Consider the following 16,142-nt stretch of genomic DNA (forward strand, 5'->3'; position numbering starts at 1 on the left):
CAATTTTTTTTTAAAAAATACACTAGTTAAAAAAAAAAAAAATAAGCAGTAAAGTTAGCCCATTTTTTTCGTCCAAAAGTTTTGATTACCTGTTTTTGTGTATTTAATATTTAAGATATCGTTATTTTTTTTTAATCTAAATTATACATACAAGTGAACTGATTGGAGGTTTGTTTTGTTCAATAAATGTTTAAATGTAAAACATTTTCTGTATCACTTATTACTTAAGGCTGCTTTTACACTGGAGCGGGCAGGCGTTGACGGTAAAACGCCGTTAGTTTTAGCGACGATTTACCGTCATTTTAGCGGCGCTATTCGGCTGCTAACGGGGCGCTTATAACCCAGCTAGCGGCCGAGGAAGGGGTTAAATGCACTCCTGAAGTGCTGCTGCCGAAACGCTTTGCAGGCGCTTCGGCAGCGGTGCGCATTCATTTCAATGGGCAGGAGTGGTGGAGGAGGGGTATACACCGCTCCAAAGATGCTGCTTGCAGGACTTTTTTTTAACATCCTGCCAGCGCATCGCCTCAGTGTGAAAGCACTCGGGCTTTCACACTGAGACTACAGGGGAGCCGTTTTACAGGCACTTTACAGGCGCTATTTTTAGCCCAAAAGCGCCTAAAAAAACGCCCCAGTGTGAAAGGGGGCTAACTGTTCGATTTTATGAGATGAAGGGGAAAAAAAAAAAAAAAGAAAGGAAAAAAAACAAAAAAAAAAAAAAATCGGCCTAATATATCGGCCCAAAAAAATCGGCATCATATATCGGCCATCGGCCACCGTGATTTCTAAATATCGGCATCAGCCAGAGAAAAACCCATATCGGTCGACCTCTAGTAACCAGTGCAAAAATCAAACGTATGTGATTCTGAGACCATCTCAGCCTCAGATGGATCTGAATCGCTATCTACTTCAGAGTTAAAACGCACTGAAAACACATGATCTGAATCTGCAGATGGTGAAGATACAGCATGATGACCAGGATTCCTTGAAACACTCTTTAACCCTTCCTTGACTGCGTGCTTAATGTAGGATTTAACCAGGTGTGCTTTTGCAGCATTGTCCTGAGCCATCTGATGTCTTGACCTCTCTTGGCTTGGGTCAGAGCGACTAAAGTGCGGTAAGAGCGAGGGAGATCTGGAATGCTGTGACAACGGGCATCTATCCAGCTGCATGAGACTCTGCGATTTGTCATGTCTAGTCCCTTCTTTACTCTTTTGAGGCTGGAATGCTGATTTGGAACATCTTTGCAGGAGTTTATCTCGCAGTGGGCCCTTCTCTCTGTAAAACACAGAGGATGTGCTCTTTAAAAAAATAAATAAATACAATTAACCACTTCATGCCCGCGCTATAGCCGAAAGACGGCTGCAGCGCGGACGCTAATTGCCGGGAGGCCGCCCCTGGACGTCCTCCTGTTTACTTCCACGATGTGCGCTCCCGCGGGCGCGCATCAGGGAAGTTCTGTGCTGGCCGGGTCCCTTGGACACAGCCAGTCACAGATCGCTGAAAACGGGCAATCGTAGCAGCCGTTTTCAGCACGATCAGCGGTGCCAATGAGAGATGATCTCATATGTAAACATATGAGATCATCTCTCATCGCCGGCTCTCCCTCCTCACACAGAGACAGACTGTGAGGAGGGAGAGCAAACTGCTGCAGCGGTGAGTAAAAAAACAAAACAAAAAAGTGATGTCACTACCATCTGTACCCACTGCCATCTGTCCCCACTGCCACGTATAAGTGCCATCTGTCCCCACTGCCACGTATAAGTGCCATCTGTCATCAGTGCCACATATTAGTGCCATCTGTCATCAGTGCCACCTGTCAGTGTCACGTGCCATCTGTCATCAGTGCCACCTGTCATCAGTGCCACGTATTAGTGCCATCTGTCATCAGTGCCACGTATTAGTGCCATCTGTCATCAGTGCCACGTATTAGTGCCATCTGTCATCAGTGCCACGTCAGTGTCACGTGTCATTGTCCTGGTGCTCTAGGGCCTTCAAAAGTGTAATAAGTAGTCAACAAGTTAGATGTGTAATTTATGCTCCTAGAACACGTGACGGTGCTCCCTGCATGTTGGGCCTCTATGTGGCCAGGCTGTGAAAAAGTCCCACAAATGTGGTATCGTAATACTCAGGAGGAGTATCAGAATGTATTTTGGGGTGTTATTTGTGGTATATACATGCCATGTGAGAGAAATAACCTATTAATATGACAATTTTGTGGGGGAAAACAAAAATCTTCATTTTGCAAAGAATTGTGGGAAAAAATGACATCAAAAAGCTCACCATGCATCTTACTAAATACCTTGGAATGTCTACTTTCAAAAAAAAAAAGGGGTCATTTGGGGGGTATTTGTACTTTCCTGACTTGTTCGGGTCGCAAGAAATGAGATAGGTCACCAGTACATCAGGTGTGATCAATTTTTTATGATTTGCACCACAGCTTGTAGACTCTCTAACTTTCACAAAGACCAAATAATACACACTAATTTGGGTTATTTTTTACCAAAGATATGTAGCAGTATAAACTGTGGCCAAAATTTATGAAGAAAAATTAATAATTTGCAAAATTTCATTTGGGTACAGTATTACATGACTAATTGTCATTCAAATTGTGAGAGCACTGAAAGCTGAAAATTGGTTTGGGCAAGTGGTTAAAATAAACTTCTCCGTCCAAATCTTCAGTGCTTAAGGCAGCTAGGCAGGCAGGCAAAATTCCCCAGTCCTAGAAGGTACAAGATAATAAAAATACTCTGACGGACAAGTAACACAGCGGAAAGTAATGAGAGTCCTGGAAGGAGGCTTACCAGAGCAGAGCAGCAGATTGACCAGCTGGAGACTGAGATCAGCCTAGAGGACAGAGCTTGCTGCAAATCAGCAGTGAGCATTCTGATGTTTGCTAGGCAACCCAAAGAAGAAGCTACCTCTGACCTCACCTGCTCAACTCTGAGCTTCCTGAAAGGAGTACATGTGGAGGCGGTGAACTAAACGTCTTAGCGAGCCAAACCACTGCCTGAACACACAAAAACATGGAAGGAGAGAGTGCAAGCACCTGCCTAATGAAGGTATATACAGTCATTTATACTGCCAGTAACCTTTGCCAGTAATACAGTCATTTATACTGTACCATACAATCCCAGCACCACGGAAACCCACCTCCTCAGGAGATTTACAGCCTATATGGGTGGTCTTCTGAATCGGGAGAGGCTGAACCCGACAGGATGGATGGAGAAGAGAAAAAAAAAAAAATAAATATATAAAAATAAAACTTTAAAAAGGCGTCCAGAGCGAGGACGAAAAAAAGAACACTGGTGTGGGCAGACAGCCGCCCTTTTAGGGGCTGGAAAAGAGGTGGTCCTGGAGGGGTCAGAGGGGGCAGAGCTGACCCATAGTAGGCTAACATGCGGAGGATCCAGGAAAAACCCATTTCAGAACTTTTTCTACCTTTACCTATAAACTTTACAACTCAATTGGAAAACAAACTGAAATCTTTTAAAAATAAATAAGTGGTTAAATAAATAAGTGGTTACATAAGTGGGAATGTAGCTATGTTCAGAATTAAGCAATCACATTCAAACACATGTTAAATAGGAGTCAGTACACACCTGCCATCATTTAAAGTACCTCCGATTAACCCCAAATAAAGTTTAGCTGTTCTAGCAGGTCTTTCCTGATATTTTCTTAGTTGCATCCTACAGCAAAAGCCATGGTCCGCAGAGAGCTTCCAAAGCATCAGAGGAATCTCACTTTTAAAAAGGTATCAGTCAGGAGAAGGATACAAAAGAATTTCCAAGGCATTAGATATACCATGGAACAGAGTGAAGGCAGTCATCATAAAGTGGAGAAAATATGGCACAACAGAGACATTACTAAGAACTGGACGTCCCTCCAAAATTGATGAAAAGATGAGAAGAAAACTGGCCAAGAAGCTTACAGCAACATTTACGCTGGGTTCACCCCACAGAACAGAGTGGCTCACAGCAGGGGTCCGTTGTGTACCCATTCACCGTTTCAGGTATCATTTCAGACCAGAAGACGCACAGTCCTCCTGTGCAATTTGCTCTGGAGATGTGTGAGCCAGCCACAATCTCCTGACATACGAATTGGATTCAGGGGAAACCCGCATCCAGTTTGCAATATTGTGAACCCAGCCTAAAGAAGCTGTAGGAATATCTGGCAAGTACTGGCTGTATGGTACATGAGACAATTTCCCGTATTCTTCATGTGTCTGAACGATGGGGTAGAGTGGCAAGAAGGAAGCCTTTTCGTACGAAGAAAAACATCCAAGCCCAGCTAAATTTTGCAAAAACATATCTGAAGTCTCCCAAAAGCATGTGGGAAAATGTGTTATGGTTTGATAAAAACCAAGGTTGAACTTTTTGGCCATAATTCCAAAAGATATGTTTGGTGCAAAAACACTGCACATCACCAAAAGAACACCATACCCACAGTGAAGCATGGTGGTGGCAGCATCATGCTTTGGGTTGTTTTTCTTCAGCTGGAACAGGGGCCTTAGTCAAGGTAGAGGAAAATTATGAGCAGTTCCAAATACTAGTCAATATTGGCACAAAACCTTCAGGCTTCTGCTAGAAAGCTGAACAAGAAGAGGAACTTCACCTTTCAGCATGACAACGACCCAAAGAATACATCTAAATCAACAAAGGAATGGCTTCACCAGAAGAATAACGTTTTGGAATGGCTCAGCCAGAGCCCAGACCTGAATTAGATTAAAATTCTGTGGGGTGATCTGAAGAGAGACTTTTTATATTCACTGTATCATACACAGGCGACCACAAACTAGGCTCAAGACAGCCATGATAAGCAAAAACAAGGCTAAGATTTTTCCTTTAAGTTTAGGATAGGCCTTGGCATTCTGTGGTTGCAAGTCAAAGTAGGCATTGTCTGGCTTCCCCGTGGGAAGGGTGCTAGAATATCCACTCACTGCTCCTTGGGCCAAGGTAGGTTTAAACATCCGCTTTCAGAAATAATTTCTGCAAAGTGCTGTGTAGCAGCTGTCAAGATATAGAAATATGCCCATGCACTGACACCTGCTTCTAACAGGGACTGTATCTGCTGCTGTAGAGACAGGATCACTTGCCGCTTTCACTTTAAGGAGACCTGGTGAGATTTGCATCTACTGGGTGGTTAGTCTCTTGTTGGTTAGCATGTCCATTTCCATAGGCCATTTTACAAGCTCCGTCACTTTGCTCAGTAATAGAGGTCTGTCTCTTTAAGGGGCTGTTAGCATCTAAGCTCCAAGTTCTAAGGATGGCAGGCTCAACTGGTATTGGCATCAGTAATCCATATATGAGACAAGGACACCCAGTAACAGCTTGCATGAACAGTTTCGTGTCCACTCAGTTTCTACAGGACATGGACAGAGTCTGCTCTATAGGAAGCCAGGTGTAAACAGACTCCGCTGTCCCTTTACACCTGACTGACACTGATCTGATAAGTCGGATCTCATTCTGTTTTTTAGCAGACTGGGAATGGATTGGAGGTGGGCGGGTGTAAACAGACACAAGTTTGTTTACACCCACCAGTCCGTAGAGGTGAATGGAACATCTGATCGGGTCCGCCTGAAAAAACAGACAAAACATACCTGATCAGAACGGTCGTGTGAAAGGAGCCTATATTTTATTACAGAAACTTGGATGGATTGTAAACATGGAGCTCGAGTCATTAAAGTTGAATTACACAGTATCTGAGCACCACAAAGAAACTCTATTTAACTAATTTTGAATATTTAAAGCAAACTCCCCCATTCACCCAGGTCTCCATGTTTGATTTGCTGAGAAATCACTTTGAAAACCACCCCCATCCCCAGTATTTCTACCTGTGCCCATCTTGAGTAGGGGCAGATGATTCATGTAGCATTGACTTCCTGGAATCCATCTACCCTTAGCTCAGGCATACAGGCAGGAGGATGTGCTTAGCTGAAAAAAAAAAAAACCCTCCTCCCCTTTTGAAGACTCCTGGGATGTACGATATTATTTGTATTATTTGGCTAGGCCTGTAAACAAGAAAATAACTAAAAATATATATATACACATATATATATATATATATACATATATATATATATATATATATATATATATATATATATATATATATATATATATATATATATATATATATATATATATATATATATAAAAAGTGCAGCACGGGAAAAGCCTGGTCGTACTTTTGGGGGTGGAGTGCAGCACGGGAGCAGCCTGGTTGTACTGGGGGGGGGGGGGGGGCGAAGTGCAGAAAGACAGGTGGGGGGACACAAAGACAGGAGAAGCCTGGTTGGGGGGGGGGGGGGGGCGCAAAGACAGGAGAAGCCTGGTTGGGGGGGGGGGCGCAAAGACAGGAGAAGCCTGGTTGGGGGGGGGGGGCACAAAGACAGGAGAAGCCTGGTTTGGGGGGGGGGCACAAAGACAGGAGAAGCCTGGTTTAGGGGGGGGGGCACAAAGACAGGAGAAGCCTGGTTTAGGGGGGGGGGGCACAAAGACAGGAGAAGCCTGGTTTAGGGGGGGGGGGCACAAAGACAGGAGAAGCCTGGTTTAGGGGGGGGGGGCACAAAGACAGGACAAGCCTGGTTTGGAGGGGGGGGGGCACAAAGACAGGACAAGCCTGGTTTGGAGGGGGGGGGGCACAAAGACAGGAGAAGCCTGGTTTGGAGGGGGGGGCACAAAGACAGGAGGAGCCTGGTTTGGAGGGGGGGGGCACAAAGACAGGAGGAGCCTGGTTGGGGGGGGCACAAAGACAGGAGGAGCCTGATTGGGGGGGGGGGCACAAAGACAGGAGAAGACTGGTTGGAGGGGGGGGGGGCACAAAGACAGGAGAAGCCTGGTTGGAGGGGGGGGGGCACAAAGACAGGAGAAGCCTGGTTGGAGGGGGGGGGGGCACAAAGACAGGAGAAGCCTGGTTTAGGGGGGGGGGCACAAAGACAGGAGAAGCCTGGTTTAGGGGGGGGGGCACAAAGACAGGAGAAGCCTGGTTTAGGGGGGGGGGGCACAAAGACAGGAGAAGCCTGGTTTAGGGGGGGGGCACAAAGACAGGAGAAGCCTGGTTTAGGGGGGGGCACAAAGACAGGAGAAGCCTGGTTTAGGGGGGGGGGGGGGGCACAAAGACAGGACAAGCCTGGTTTGGAGGGGGGGGCACAAAGACAGGAGAAGCCTGGTTTGGAGGGGGGGCACAAAGACAGGAGGAGCCTGGTTTGGAGGGGGGGGCACAAAGACAGGAGAAGCCTGGTTGGGGGGGTCACAAAGACAGGAGAAGCCTGGTTGGGGGGGGGGTCACAAAGACAGGAGGAGCCTGGTTGGGGGGGGGGGTCACAAAGACAGGAGGAGCCTGGTTGGGGGGGGGGTCACAAAGACAGGAGGAGCCTGGTTGGAGGGGGGGGCGGAAAGACAGGAGAAGCCTGGTTGGAGGGGGGGCGGAAAGACAGGAGAAGCCTGGTTTGGGGGGGGGGGCCAAAGGACAGGAGAAGCCTGGTTTGGGGGGGGGGGGCCAAAGGACAGGAGAAGCCTGGTTTGGGGGGGGGGGCCAAAGGACAGGAGAAGCCTGGTTTGGGGGGGGGGGAGGCAAAGGACAGGAGAAGCCTGGTTTTGGGGGGGGGGGGCCAAAGGACAGGAGAAGCCTGGTTTGGGGGGGGGGGGGGCCAAAGGACAGGAGAAGCCTGGTTTGGGGGGGGGGCCAAAGGACAGGAGAAGCCTGGTTTGGAGGGGGGGCACAAAGACAGGAGGAGCCTGGTTTGGAGGGGGGGGCACAAAGACAGGAGAAGCCTGGTTGGGGGGGTCACAAAGACAGGAGAAGCCTGGTTGGGGGGGGGGGTCACAAAGACAGGAGGAGCCTGGTTGGGGGGGGGTCACAAAGACAGGAGGAGCCTGGTTGGGGGGGGGGTCACAAAGACAGGAGGAGCCTGGTTGGAGGGGGGGGGCGGAAAGACAGGAGAAGCCTGGTTGGAGGGGGGGCGGAAAGACAGGAGAAGCCTGGTTTGGGGGGGGGCGGAAAGACAGGAGAAGCCTGGTTTGGGGGGGGGGGGCCAAAGGACAGGAGAAGCCTGGTTGGGGGGGGGGTCACAAAGACAGGAGGAGCCTGGTTGGAGGGGGGGGCGGAAAGACAGGAGAAGCCTGGTTGGAGGGGGGGCGGAAAGACAGGAGAAGCCTGGTTTGGGGGGGGGCGGAAAGACAGGAGAAGCCTGGTTTGGGGGGGGGGCCAAAGGACAGGAGAAGCCTGGTTTGGGGGGGGGGCCAAAGGACAGGAGAAGCCTGGTTTGGGGGGGGGGCCAAAGGACAGGAGAAGCCTGGTTTGGGGGGGGGGGGAGGCAAAGGACAGGAGAAGCCTGGTTTTGGGGGGGGGGGGCCAAAGGACAGGAGAAGCCTGGTTTGGGGGGGGGGCCGAAGGACAGGAGAAGCCTGGTTTGGGGGGGGGGGGGGCGGAAGGACAGGAGAAGCCTGGTTTGGGGGGGGGGGGGGCGGAAGGACAGGAGAAGCCTGGTTTGGGGGGGGGCGGAAGGACAGGAGAAGCCTGGTTTGGGGGGGGGGGCGGAAGGACAGGAGAAGCCTGGTTGGGGGGGGGGGCGGAAGGACAGGAGAAGCCTGGTTTGGGGGGGGGCGGAAGGACAGGAGAAGCCTGGTTTGGGGGGGGGGCGGAAGGACAGGAGAAGCCTGGTTTGGGGGGGGGGGCGGAAGGACAGGAGAAGCCTGGTTTGGGGGGGGGCGGAAGGACAGGAGAAGCCTGGCTTGGGGGGGGGCGGAAGGACAGGAGAAGCCTGGTTTGGGGGGGGGGCGGAAGGACAGGAGAAGCCTGGTTTGGGGGGGGCGGAAGGACAGGAGAAGCCTGGTTTGGGGGGGGCGGAAGGACAGGAGAAGCCTGGTTTGGGGGGGGCGGAAGGACAGGAGAAGCCTGGTTTGGGGGGGGCGGAAGGACAGGAGAAGCCTGGTTTGGGGGGGGGGGCGGAAGGACAGGAGAAGCCTGGTTTGGGGGGGGGGGGCGGAAGGACAGGAGAAGCCTGGTTTGGGGGGGGCGGAAGGACAGGAGAAGCCTGGTTTGGGGGGGGCGGAAGGACAGGAGAAGCCTGGTTTGGGGGGGGGGGGGGCGGAAGGACAGGAGAAGCCTGGTTTGGGGGGGGGGGGGCGGAAGGACAGGAGAAGCCTGGTTTGGGGGGGGGCGGAAGGACAGGAGAAGCCTGGTTTGGGGGGGGCGGAAGGACAGGAGAAGCCTGGTTTGGGGGGGGCGGAAGGACAGGAGAAGCCTGGTTTGGGGGAGGGGGGCGGAAGGACAGGAGAAGCCTGGTTTGGGGGAGGGGGGCGGAAGGACAGGAGAAGCCTGGTTTGGGGGAGGGGGGCGGCAGGACAGGAGAAGCCTGGTTTGGGGGAGGGGGGCGGAAGGACAGGAGAAGCCTGGTTTGGGGGAGGGGGGCGGCAGGACAGGAGAAGCCTGGTTTGGGGGAGGGGGGCGGAAGGACAGGAGAAGCCTGGTTTGGGGGAGGGGGGCGGCAGGACAGGAGAAGCCTGGTTTGGGGGAGGGGGGCGGCAGGACAGGAGAAGCCTGGTTTGGGGGAGGGGGGCGGCAGGACAGGAGAAGCCTGGTTTGGGGGAGGGGGGCGGCAGGACAGGAGAAGCCTGGTTTGGGGGAGGGGGGCGGCAGGACAGGAGAAGCCTGGTTTGGGGGAGGGGGGCGGCAGGACAGGAGAAGCCTGGTTTGGGGGAGGGGGGCGGCAGGACAGGAGAAGCCTGGTTTGGGGGAGGGGGGCGGCAGGACAGGAGAAGCCTGGTTTGGGGGAGGGGGGCGGCAGGACAGGAGAAGCCTGGTTTGGGGGAGGGGGACGGCAGGACAGGAGAAGCCTGGTTTGGGGGAGGGGGGCGGCAGGACAGGAGAAGCCTGGTTTGGGGGAGGGGGGCGGCAGGACAGGAGAAGCCTGGTTTGGGGGAGGGGGGCGGCAGGACAGGAGAAGCCTGGTTTGGGGGAGGGGGGCGGCAGGACAGGAGAAGCCTGGTTTGGGGGAGGGGGGCGGCAGGACAGGAGAAGCCTGGTTTGGGGGAGGGGGGCGGCAGGACAGGAGAAGCCTGGTTTGGGGGAGGGGGGCGGCAGGACAGGAGAAGCCTGGTTTGGGGGAGGGGGGCGGCAGGACAGGAGAAGCCTGGTTTGGGGGAGGGGGGCGGCAGGACAGGAGAAGCCTGGTTTGGGGGGCGGCAGGACAGGAGAAGCCTGGTTTGGGGGGGGAGGGGGGCGGAAGGACAGGAGAAGCCTGGTTTGGGGGGGGGGGGGGCGTAAGGACAGGAGAAGCCTGGTTTTGGGGGGGGGGGACAGGAGAAGCCTGGTTTTGGGGGGGGGGGACAGGAGAAGCCTGGTTTTGGGGGGGGGGACAGGAGAAGCCTGGTTTTGGGGGGGGGGGGGGGACAGGAGAAGCCTGGTTTTGGGGGGGGGGGGGACAGGACAGGAGAAGCCTGGTTTGGGGGGGGGGGGGGGACAGGACAGGAGAAGCCTGGTTTGGGGGGGGGGGGGACAGGAGAAGCCTGGTTTGGGGGGGGGGGGGGGGGGACAGGAGAAGCCTGGTTTGGGGGGGGGGGGAGGACAGGAGAAGCCTGGTTTGGGGGGGGGGGGGGGAGGACAGGAGAAGCCTGGTTTGGGGGGGGGGGGGAGGACAGGAGAAGCCTGGTTTGGGGGGGGGGGGGGGGAGGACAGGAGAAGCCTGGTTTGGGGGGGGAGGGGGGGGCAGAAGGACAGGAGAAGCCTGGTTGGGGGGGGGGGAAGGTCAGGAGAAGCCTGGTTGGGGGGGGGAAGGTCAGGAGAAGCCTGGTTGGGGGGGGGAAGGTCAGGAGAAGCCTGGTTGGGGGGGGGGGGAGGTCAGGAGAAGCCTGGTTTGGGGGGGGGGAGGACAGGAGAAGCCTGGTTTGGGGGGGGGGGGGAGGACAGGAGAAGCCTGGTTTGGGGGGGAGGGGGGGGCAGAAGGACAGGAGAAGCCTGGTTTGGGGGGGGAGGGGGGGGCAGAAGGACAGGAGAAGCCTGGTTTGGGGGGGGGCGTAAGGACAGGAGAAGCCTGGTTTTGGGGGGGGGGAAGGACAGGAGAAGCCTGGTTTGGGGGGGGGAGGACAGGAGAAGCCTGGTTTGGGGGGGGGATTCAGCCCATAGTGTATACAGTATGCATTGTATATCCCCCTCTCCTCTGTACATTACCAGGTCACTGATGAGTTGCTCCACCAGGGTCCTGCTTGTGTCCTTTGCTCTCGGCTTCCCCTCCTCGGATGTAATGTCTGGTCTGTCATCCAGCAGACTCTCCGCCAGTTTCAGGTATCGGCTTCCAGCTATTCCTCTGTCCCGGGAGGGAGATCCGGGGAGACATTTCCAGGGCACACCGTCCTCCTGGCTCTGGTGTTCGGGTTCTGGGCTCCCTTCTGAACGCCTGCGCTTTGGTGAAGTCGGTCCGGGTGGAGCTGTGGGCTCTCCTCTTATCTCTGACCTCCACCGCCTGCGGAACTCCACCAGGGAGGCCTCCAGGGCCATTGTGCGCCCACCCGGTCACCTCATAGTGGGCTGCCAACACGGGACAAGTTTGTTTACTAAGGAAGCATTGTACTGCAGTTCCCCCTGGGAAATGGTGTAAGCCTGAGAATCCTCCGACTAGGAAATATCGGCCTGAATGTTGGTTCCTATGTCTTTTCTACTGCCTTCTGACAGGAGTTCTGACAGCTCTCTGGATTGGCAGGACAGGCTATTTCCGGCTTCCCATCCCACTGACTTCTAGTCAGGTCTCTAGCGGACTCTGCTGAATACTCTCTATTCCTCTCCATAGAGAGACAACTATTCTGTATCCCAGCAGTGAACAGCCTCCTTATAGGAATGGATGGAGATTTAGCAGATTTAAATACACTAACAAATTGAAGCCAAACTCCAGATAACACTTTATAAACAGTAACAGCATTTAGTTTTTCTTTTAAAGGTTTTACATACATAAATAAAGCTGATCATTGTAAGCACCTCTGGATACATCTGCAGGAGAGCTTGTTTAACCACTTGCCTACCAGGCACCTTCACCCCCTTCCTACCCAGGCCAGCTTTCAGCACAGTCGCACCACACTGTACCCAAATGAAAGTTTGTATCATTTTTTTCACACATATAGAGCTTTCTTTTGGTGCTATTTAATCACCACAGGGTTTTTTTTTGCTAAATAAATGAAAAAATACATAAAATTTACACACAAAAAAAACATTTTTCATAGTTTGTTATAAAATTTAGCAGACAGATAATTTTTCTCCTTTACTGATGAGGAGGCACTGATAGGTGACACTGAGAAGGAGGCACTGATGGGCACTGATTTGCAGCACCAATGGGCACTGATTGGCAGCACTGGTGGGCACTGATTGGGAGCACTGGTGGGCACTGATTGGGAGCACCAGTGGGCACTGATTGGCAGAACTGGTGGGCACTGATTGGCAGCACTGGTGGGCACTGATTGGCAGCACTGGTGGGCACTGATTGGGAGCACTGGTGGGCACTGATTGGCAGCACTGGTGGGCACTGATTGGGAGCACTGGTGGGCACTGATTGGCAGCACTGGTGGGCACTGATAGGCAGCACTGATAGGCAGCACTGATTGGCAGCACTGGTGGGCACTGATTGGCAGAACTGGTGGGCACTGATTGGCAGCACTGGTTGGCACTGATTGGGAGCACTGGTGGGCACTGATTGGCAGCACTGGTGGGCACTGATAGGCAGCACTGGTGGGCACTGATAGGCAGCACTGATTGGCAGCACTGGTGGGCACTGATTGGCAGAACTGGTGGGCACTGATTGGCAGCACTGGTGGGCACTAATTGGGAGCACTGGTGGGCACTGATTGGCAGCACTAGTGGGCACTGATTGGCAGCACTGGTGGGCACTAATTGGGAGCACTGGTGGGCACTGATTGGCAGCACTGGTGGGCACTGATTGGCAGCACTGGTGGGCACTGATAGGCAGAACTGATAGGCAGCACTGGTGGGCACTGTTGGGACTGCACTGATAATCAGTGTATATGTCTGTTTCACACAAGCCAGTTATCGGCTTTCCTCCCCTCATGCTGTCAGCGCAAGGAAAAGAATGCCGATAACCATCTTGTGTTTATATCGTGATCAGCTGTGATTGGACAAAGCTGATCACATGGTAAAGAGCCGCCGATCGTCTCTTTACCCCGATCTGTAATCAGCCATGTCCTGAGGACACAGTGATTACAAAGAACTGGCCAGCCCCGCTGTAACCGTCATTCAGCTATAGCGCAGTCAACAGACGGTTAAAAAAACAGACTTATGCAGCGTACACACAGTCGGACTTTTCGACCGGACTCGTCCGACGGACGACGACGGGCCAAATCGGCGGACAATCCAATCGTGTGTGGGCTTCACCAGACCTTCAGCAGACTTTTCCAGTCGCAAATCTGATGGACTTTAGATTTGGAACATGCTTCAAATCTTTACGTCGTAACTCCGCCAGACCCAGAAATCCGCTCATCTGTATGCTAGTCTGACGAACAAAAACCGACGCTAGGGCAGCTATTGGCTACTGGCTATCAACTTCCTTATTTTAGTCCGGTGTACGTCATCACATACAAATCCGTTGGACTTTGGTGTGATCATGTGTAGGCAAGTCAGTTTGTTAAAAAGTCCGTCGGAAGTCCGTCAAAAGTCCGTCGAAAGTCCGCTGGAAAGTCTGTTGGACAAGTCCGGTCGAAAAGTCCGCCCGTGTGTATGCGGCCTTACTGGCTGGATCAACAGGTGAAAATTGAGGCAAGAAAGCCTAAAAAACAAAACTAATGCAGCCATCGCATCTAGTGCCCTGTACACACGGTCGGACTTTCTGACGGAATATGTGCGATCGGAGCTTGTTGTCGGAAATTCCGACTGTGTGTGGGCTCCATCTGACTTTTTCCATCAGAATTTCTGACACACAAAGTTTGAGAGCAGGCTATAAAATTTTCCGACAACAAAATCTGTTCGCGTAAATTCCGACCGTGTGCGGACAATTCCGATGCACAAAGTGACGAAAGAGACGAAAGCTATTGGCTACTGTCCTGTTTATAGTCCCGACGTACGTGTTTTACTTCACCGCGTTCAGAACGATCGAAATTTCTGACAACTTTGTGCGACCATGTGTATGCAAGACAAGTTTGAGCCAACATCCGTCGGAAAAAATCCATGGATTTTGTTGTCGGAATGTCCGATCAATGTCTGATCGTGTGTACAGGGCATAAGGATTGGTAAGCTGCAACATAATAAAGGTTTAATGCTGCTTTCAGTTAAGGGATAGGATTTTGTATTCTTCAAGGTGGAAAAAGAAAATAAACGTTTAGGCCTCATGCACATTGGACATTTTGCAAACTCTGCTCCAAAGGGCACCAACTGCATATACATAACTCCCAACTTTTTGAGATGGGAACAAGGGACACCTATTAGCAAAAATTGTTAGGCATAGGACATACCCCCTGCCACACCTTCTTAAAGGAGAATTATACAAAACAAGATTGGTTAAACCCACAAGTGCTTTTTTTACCACTACTGTTCCTTTATAGTGGCTTTTGACATGTACGAATGCAGAAATTTCAAAACTGGATGAAAAGTTTAATGCTCCGTACACACGGTCGGATTTTCCGATGGAAAATATCCGATCGGAGCGTGTTGTCGGAAATTCCGACCGTGTGTGGGCTCCATCGGACATTTTCCATCGGATTTTCCGACACACAAAGTTGGACAGCAGGAGATAAAATTTTCCGACAACAAAATCCGATCGCGTCAATTACGACCGTGTGTGGCCTGTTCCGACGCACAAAGTGCCACGCATGCTCAGAAGAAATTCCGACACGGAACAGCTCGTTCTGGTAAACTTAGCGTTCGCAATGGATACAGCACTTTTGTCACGCTGCAATGTTAAAAATGGTTTAATACAGCGCACTCTCTTCTTCTTTATAATGTGACAAGAATTAAGTTTTGCTGCTCATATTCACACACACTTCTCACAAACTTATTTCTTTACTATTTATCATGATTCCCTCAATATATTTTGATTTCTCACATCTGACAACATATTTTTGTATATGTTTTATATATTTTTTGTCTTTAATGTAGATTCTTTTTTTGTGTTTTTTTTTTTTTTTTTTTTGCGATTTTGATTTGTACTCCAGAAAATGTTTGTGTGTGTTTTTGGTGACAAGTTCCCACAACACCATTGATATGTTGTTCTATTTAATCTGTAGGAGATTGTTTGGTGTTGTTGTCCCTTGTTAATTTCACATTTTATGTTAGAAATGTACCTGAATCGTCACCAACAAACGGTCCTTTTTGGATGAAAACACACACAGGAGAGTAGAATTTACCTAAAAATTTTTTAGTAAGGGCTCACAACTAAACAAAGAGGGAGGCAACGCTGGAGAAACTGCAGAAGTGGGCGAAGCCTTGGACCCCCAGGGCAGACATCAACTATTTTTAAGCAAAATTGGTGGCCTGAGGAGTCCTTATCTAAGGGAGGGCAGTCTGGTCCAGAAGTCCCAGAGATCCGGAAAGCAGCAGATGACATCTGTGTCCCCAGGCTCTGGTTATACAAGAGACTGCATCTTCTGTCAGACCAGACTGAACCCAGGGTCATCACTCTCAGGTCTTCTTTCCACGCTTCCTTACACGCTGTGGCTGTGGTGGTGGAGTTGTGGCAGCAGGAGGAGGAGGAGGATCGTCCATCTCAATGACATCCGTCTTGGGTGTTAGTTCCCCACTCACTCCCTTACGTAGGACTTTATAAATAAGGTCCTCACAGAGCCTGCGTTGACCCTCCTGCATGCCCTGCAATTTGGTGGCAGCCATGCAGGCAAAGGCCTCTTCAGGAGTTGGTAAGGCTCTGAGGGACGCAGAAGCCTCCTGGATCAGCCTGAACGCTGAATCCTGCACGGGACTCGGAGTGGCCTTCCTGGCTCGTTTATGTGGCAGGCGGAGGGGAGGGACCTGAGACTCAGTCAGGCTGCGACTGGTCCCAGGCTTCTCTTGGCTGACACTTAGCCCCGCCTCCTCCTGGCTGCCACTAATCCCCGCCTCCTCCTGACTGCCACTAATCCCCGCCTCCTCCTGACTGCCACATTCCACAACCTCCTCCTGGCTGAGGTCTTCCTGTGTATGAAAAAGGGACATAG

General features: G+C 51.7%; 1 protein-coding gene across 1 annotated transcript in view; it reads right to left on the minus strand.

The window, feature by feature from the left end:
* The window catches only part of FBXW8 (F-box and WD repeat domain containing 8), a 211,775-nt gene extending 200,085 nt beyond the window's left edge, over positions 1-11,690 (minus strand). The window contains exon 1 of the mRNA XM_073625799.1: positions 11,170-11,690. Within this exon, the coding sequence (XP_073481900.1) occupies positions 11,170-11,496 (327 nt within the window). The 5' untranslated portion in view covers positions 11,497-11,690. The remainder of the gene's footprint in view (positions 1-11,169) is intronic.
* Between the last annotated feature and the right edge of the window lie 4,452 nt (positions 11,691-16,142).

This window comes from Aquarana catesbeiana, linkage group LG01, assembly GCF_042186555.1.
Source record: "Aquarana catesbeiana isolate 2022-GZ linkage group LG01, ASM4218655v1, whole genome shotgun sequence".
Classification (NCBI taxonomy): Eukaryota; Metazoa; Chordata; class Amphibia; order Anura; family Ranidae; genus Aquarana; species Aquarana catesbeiana.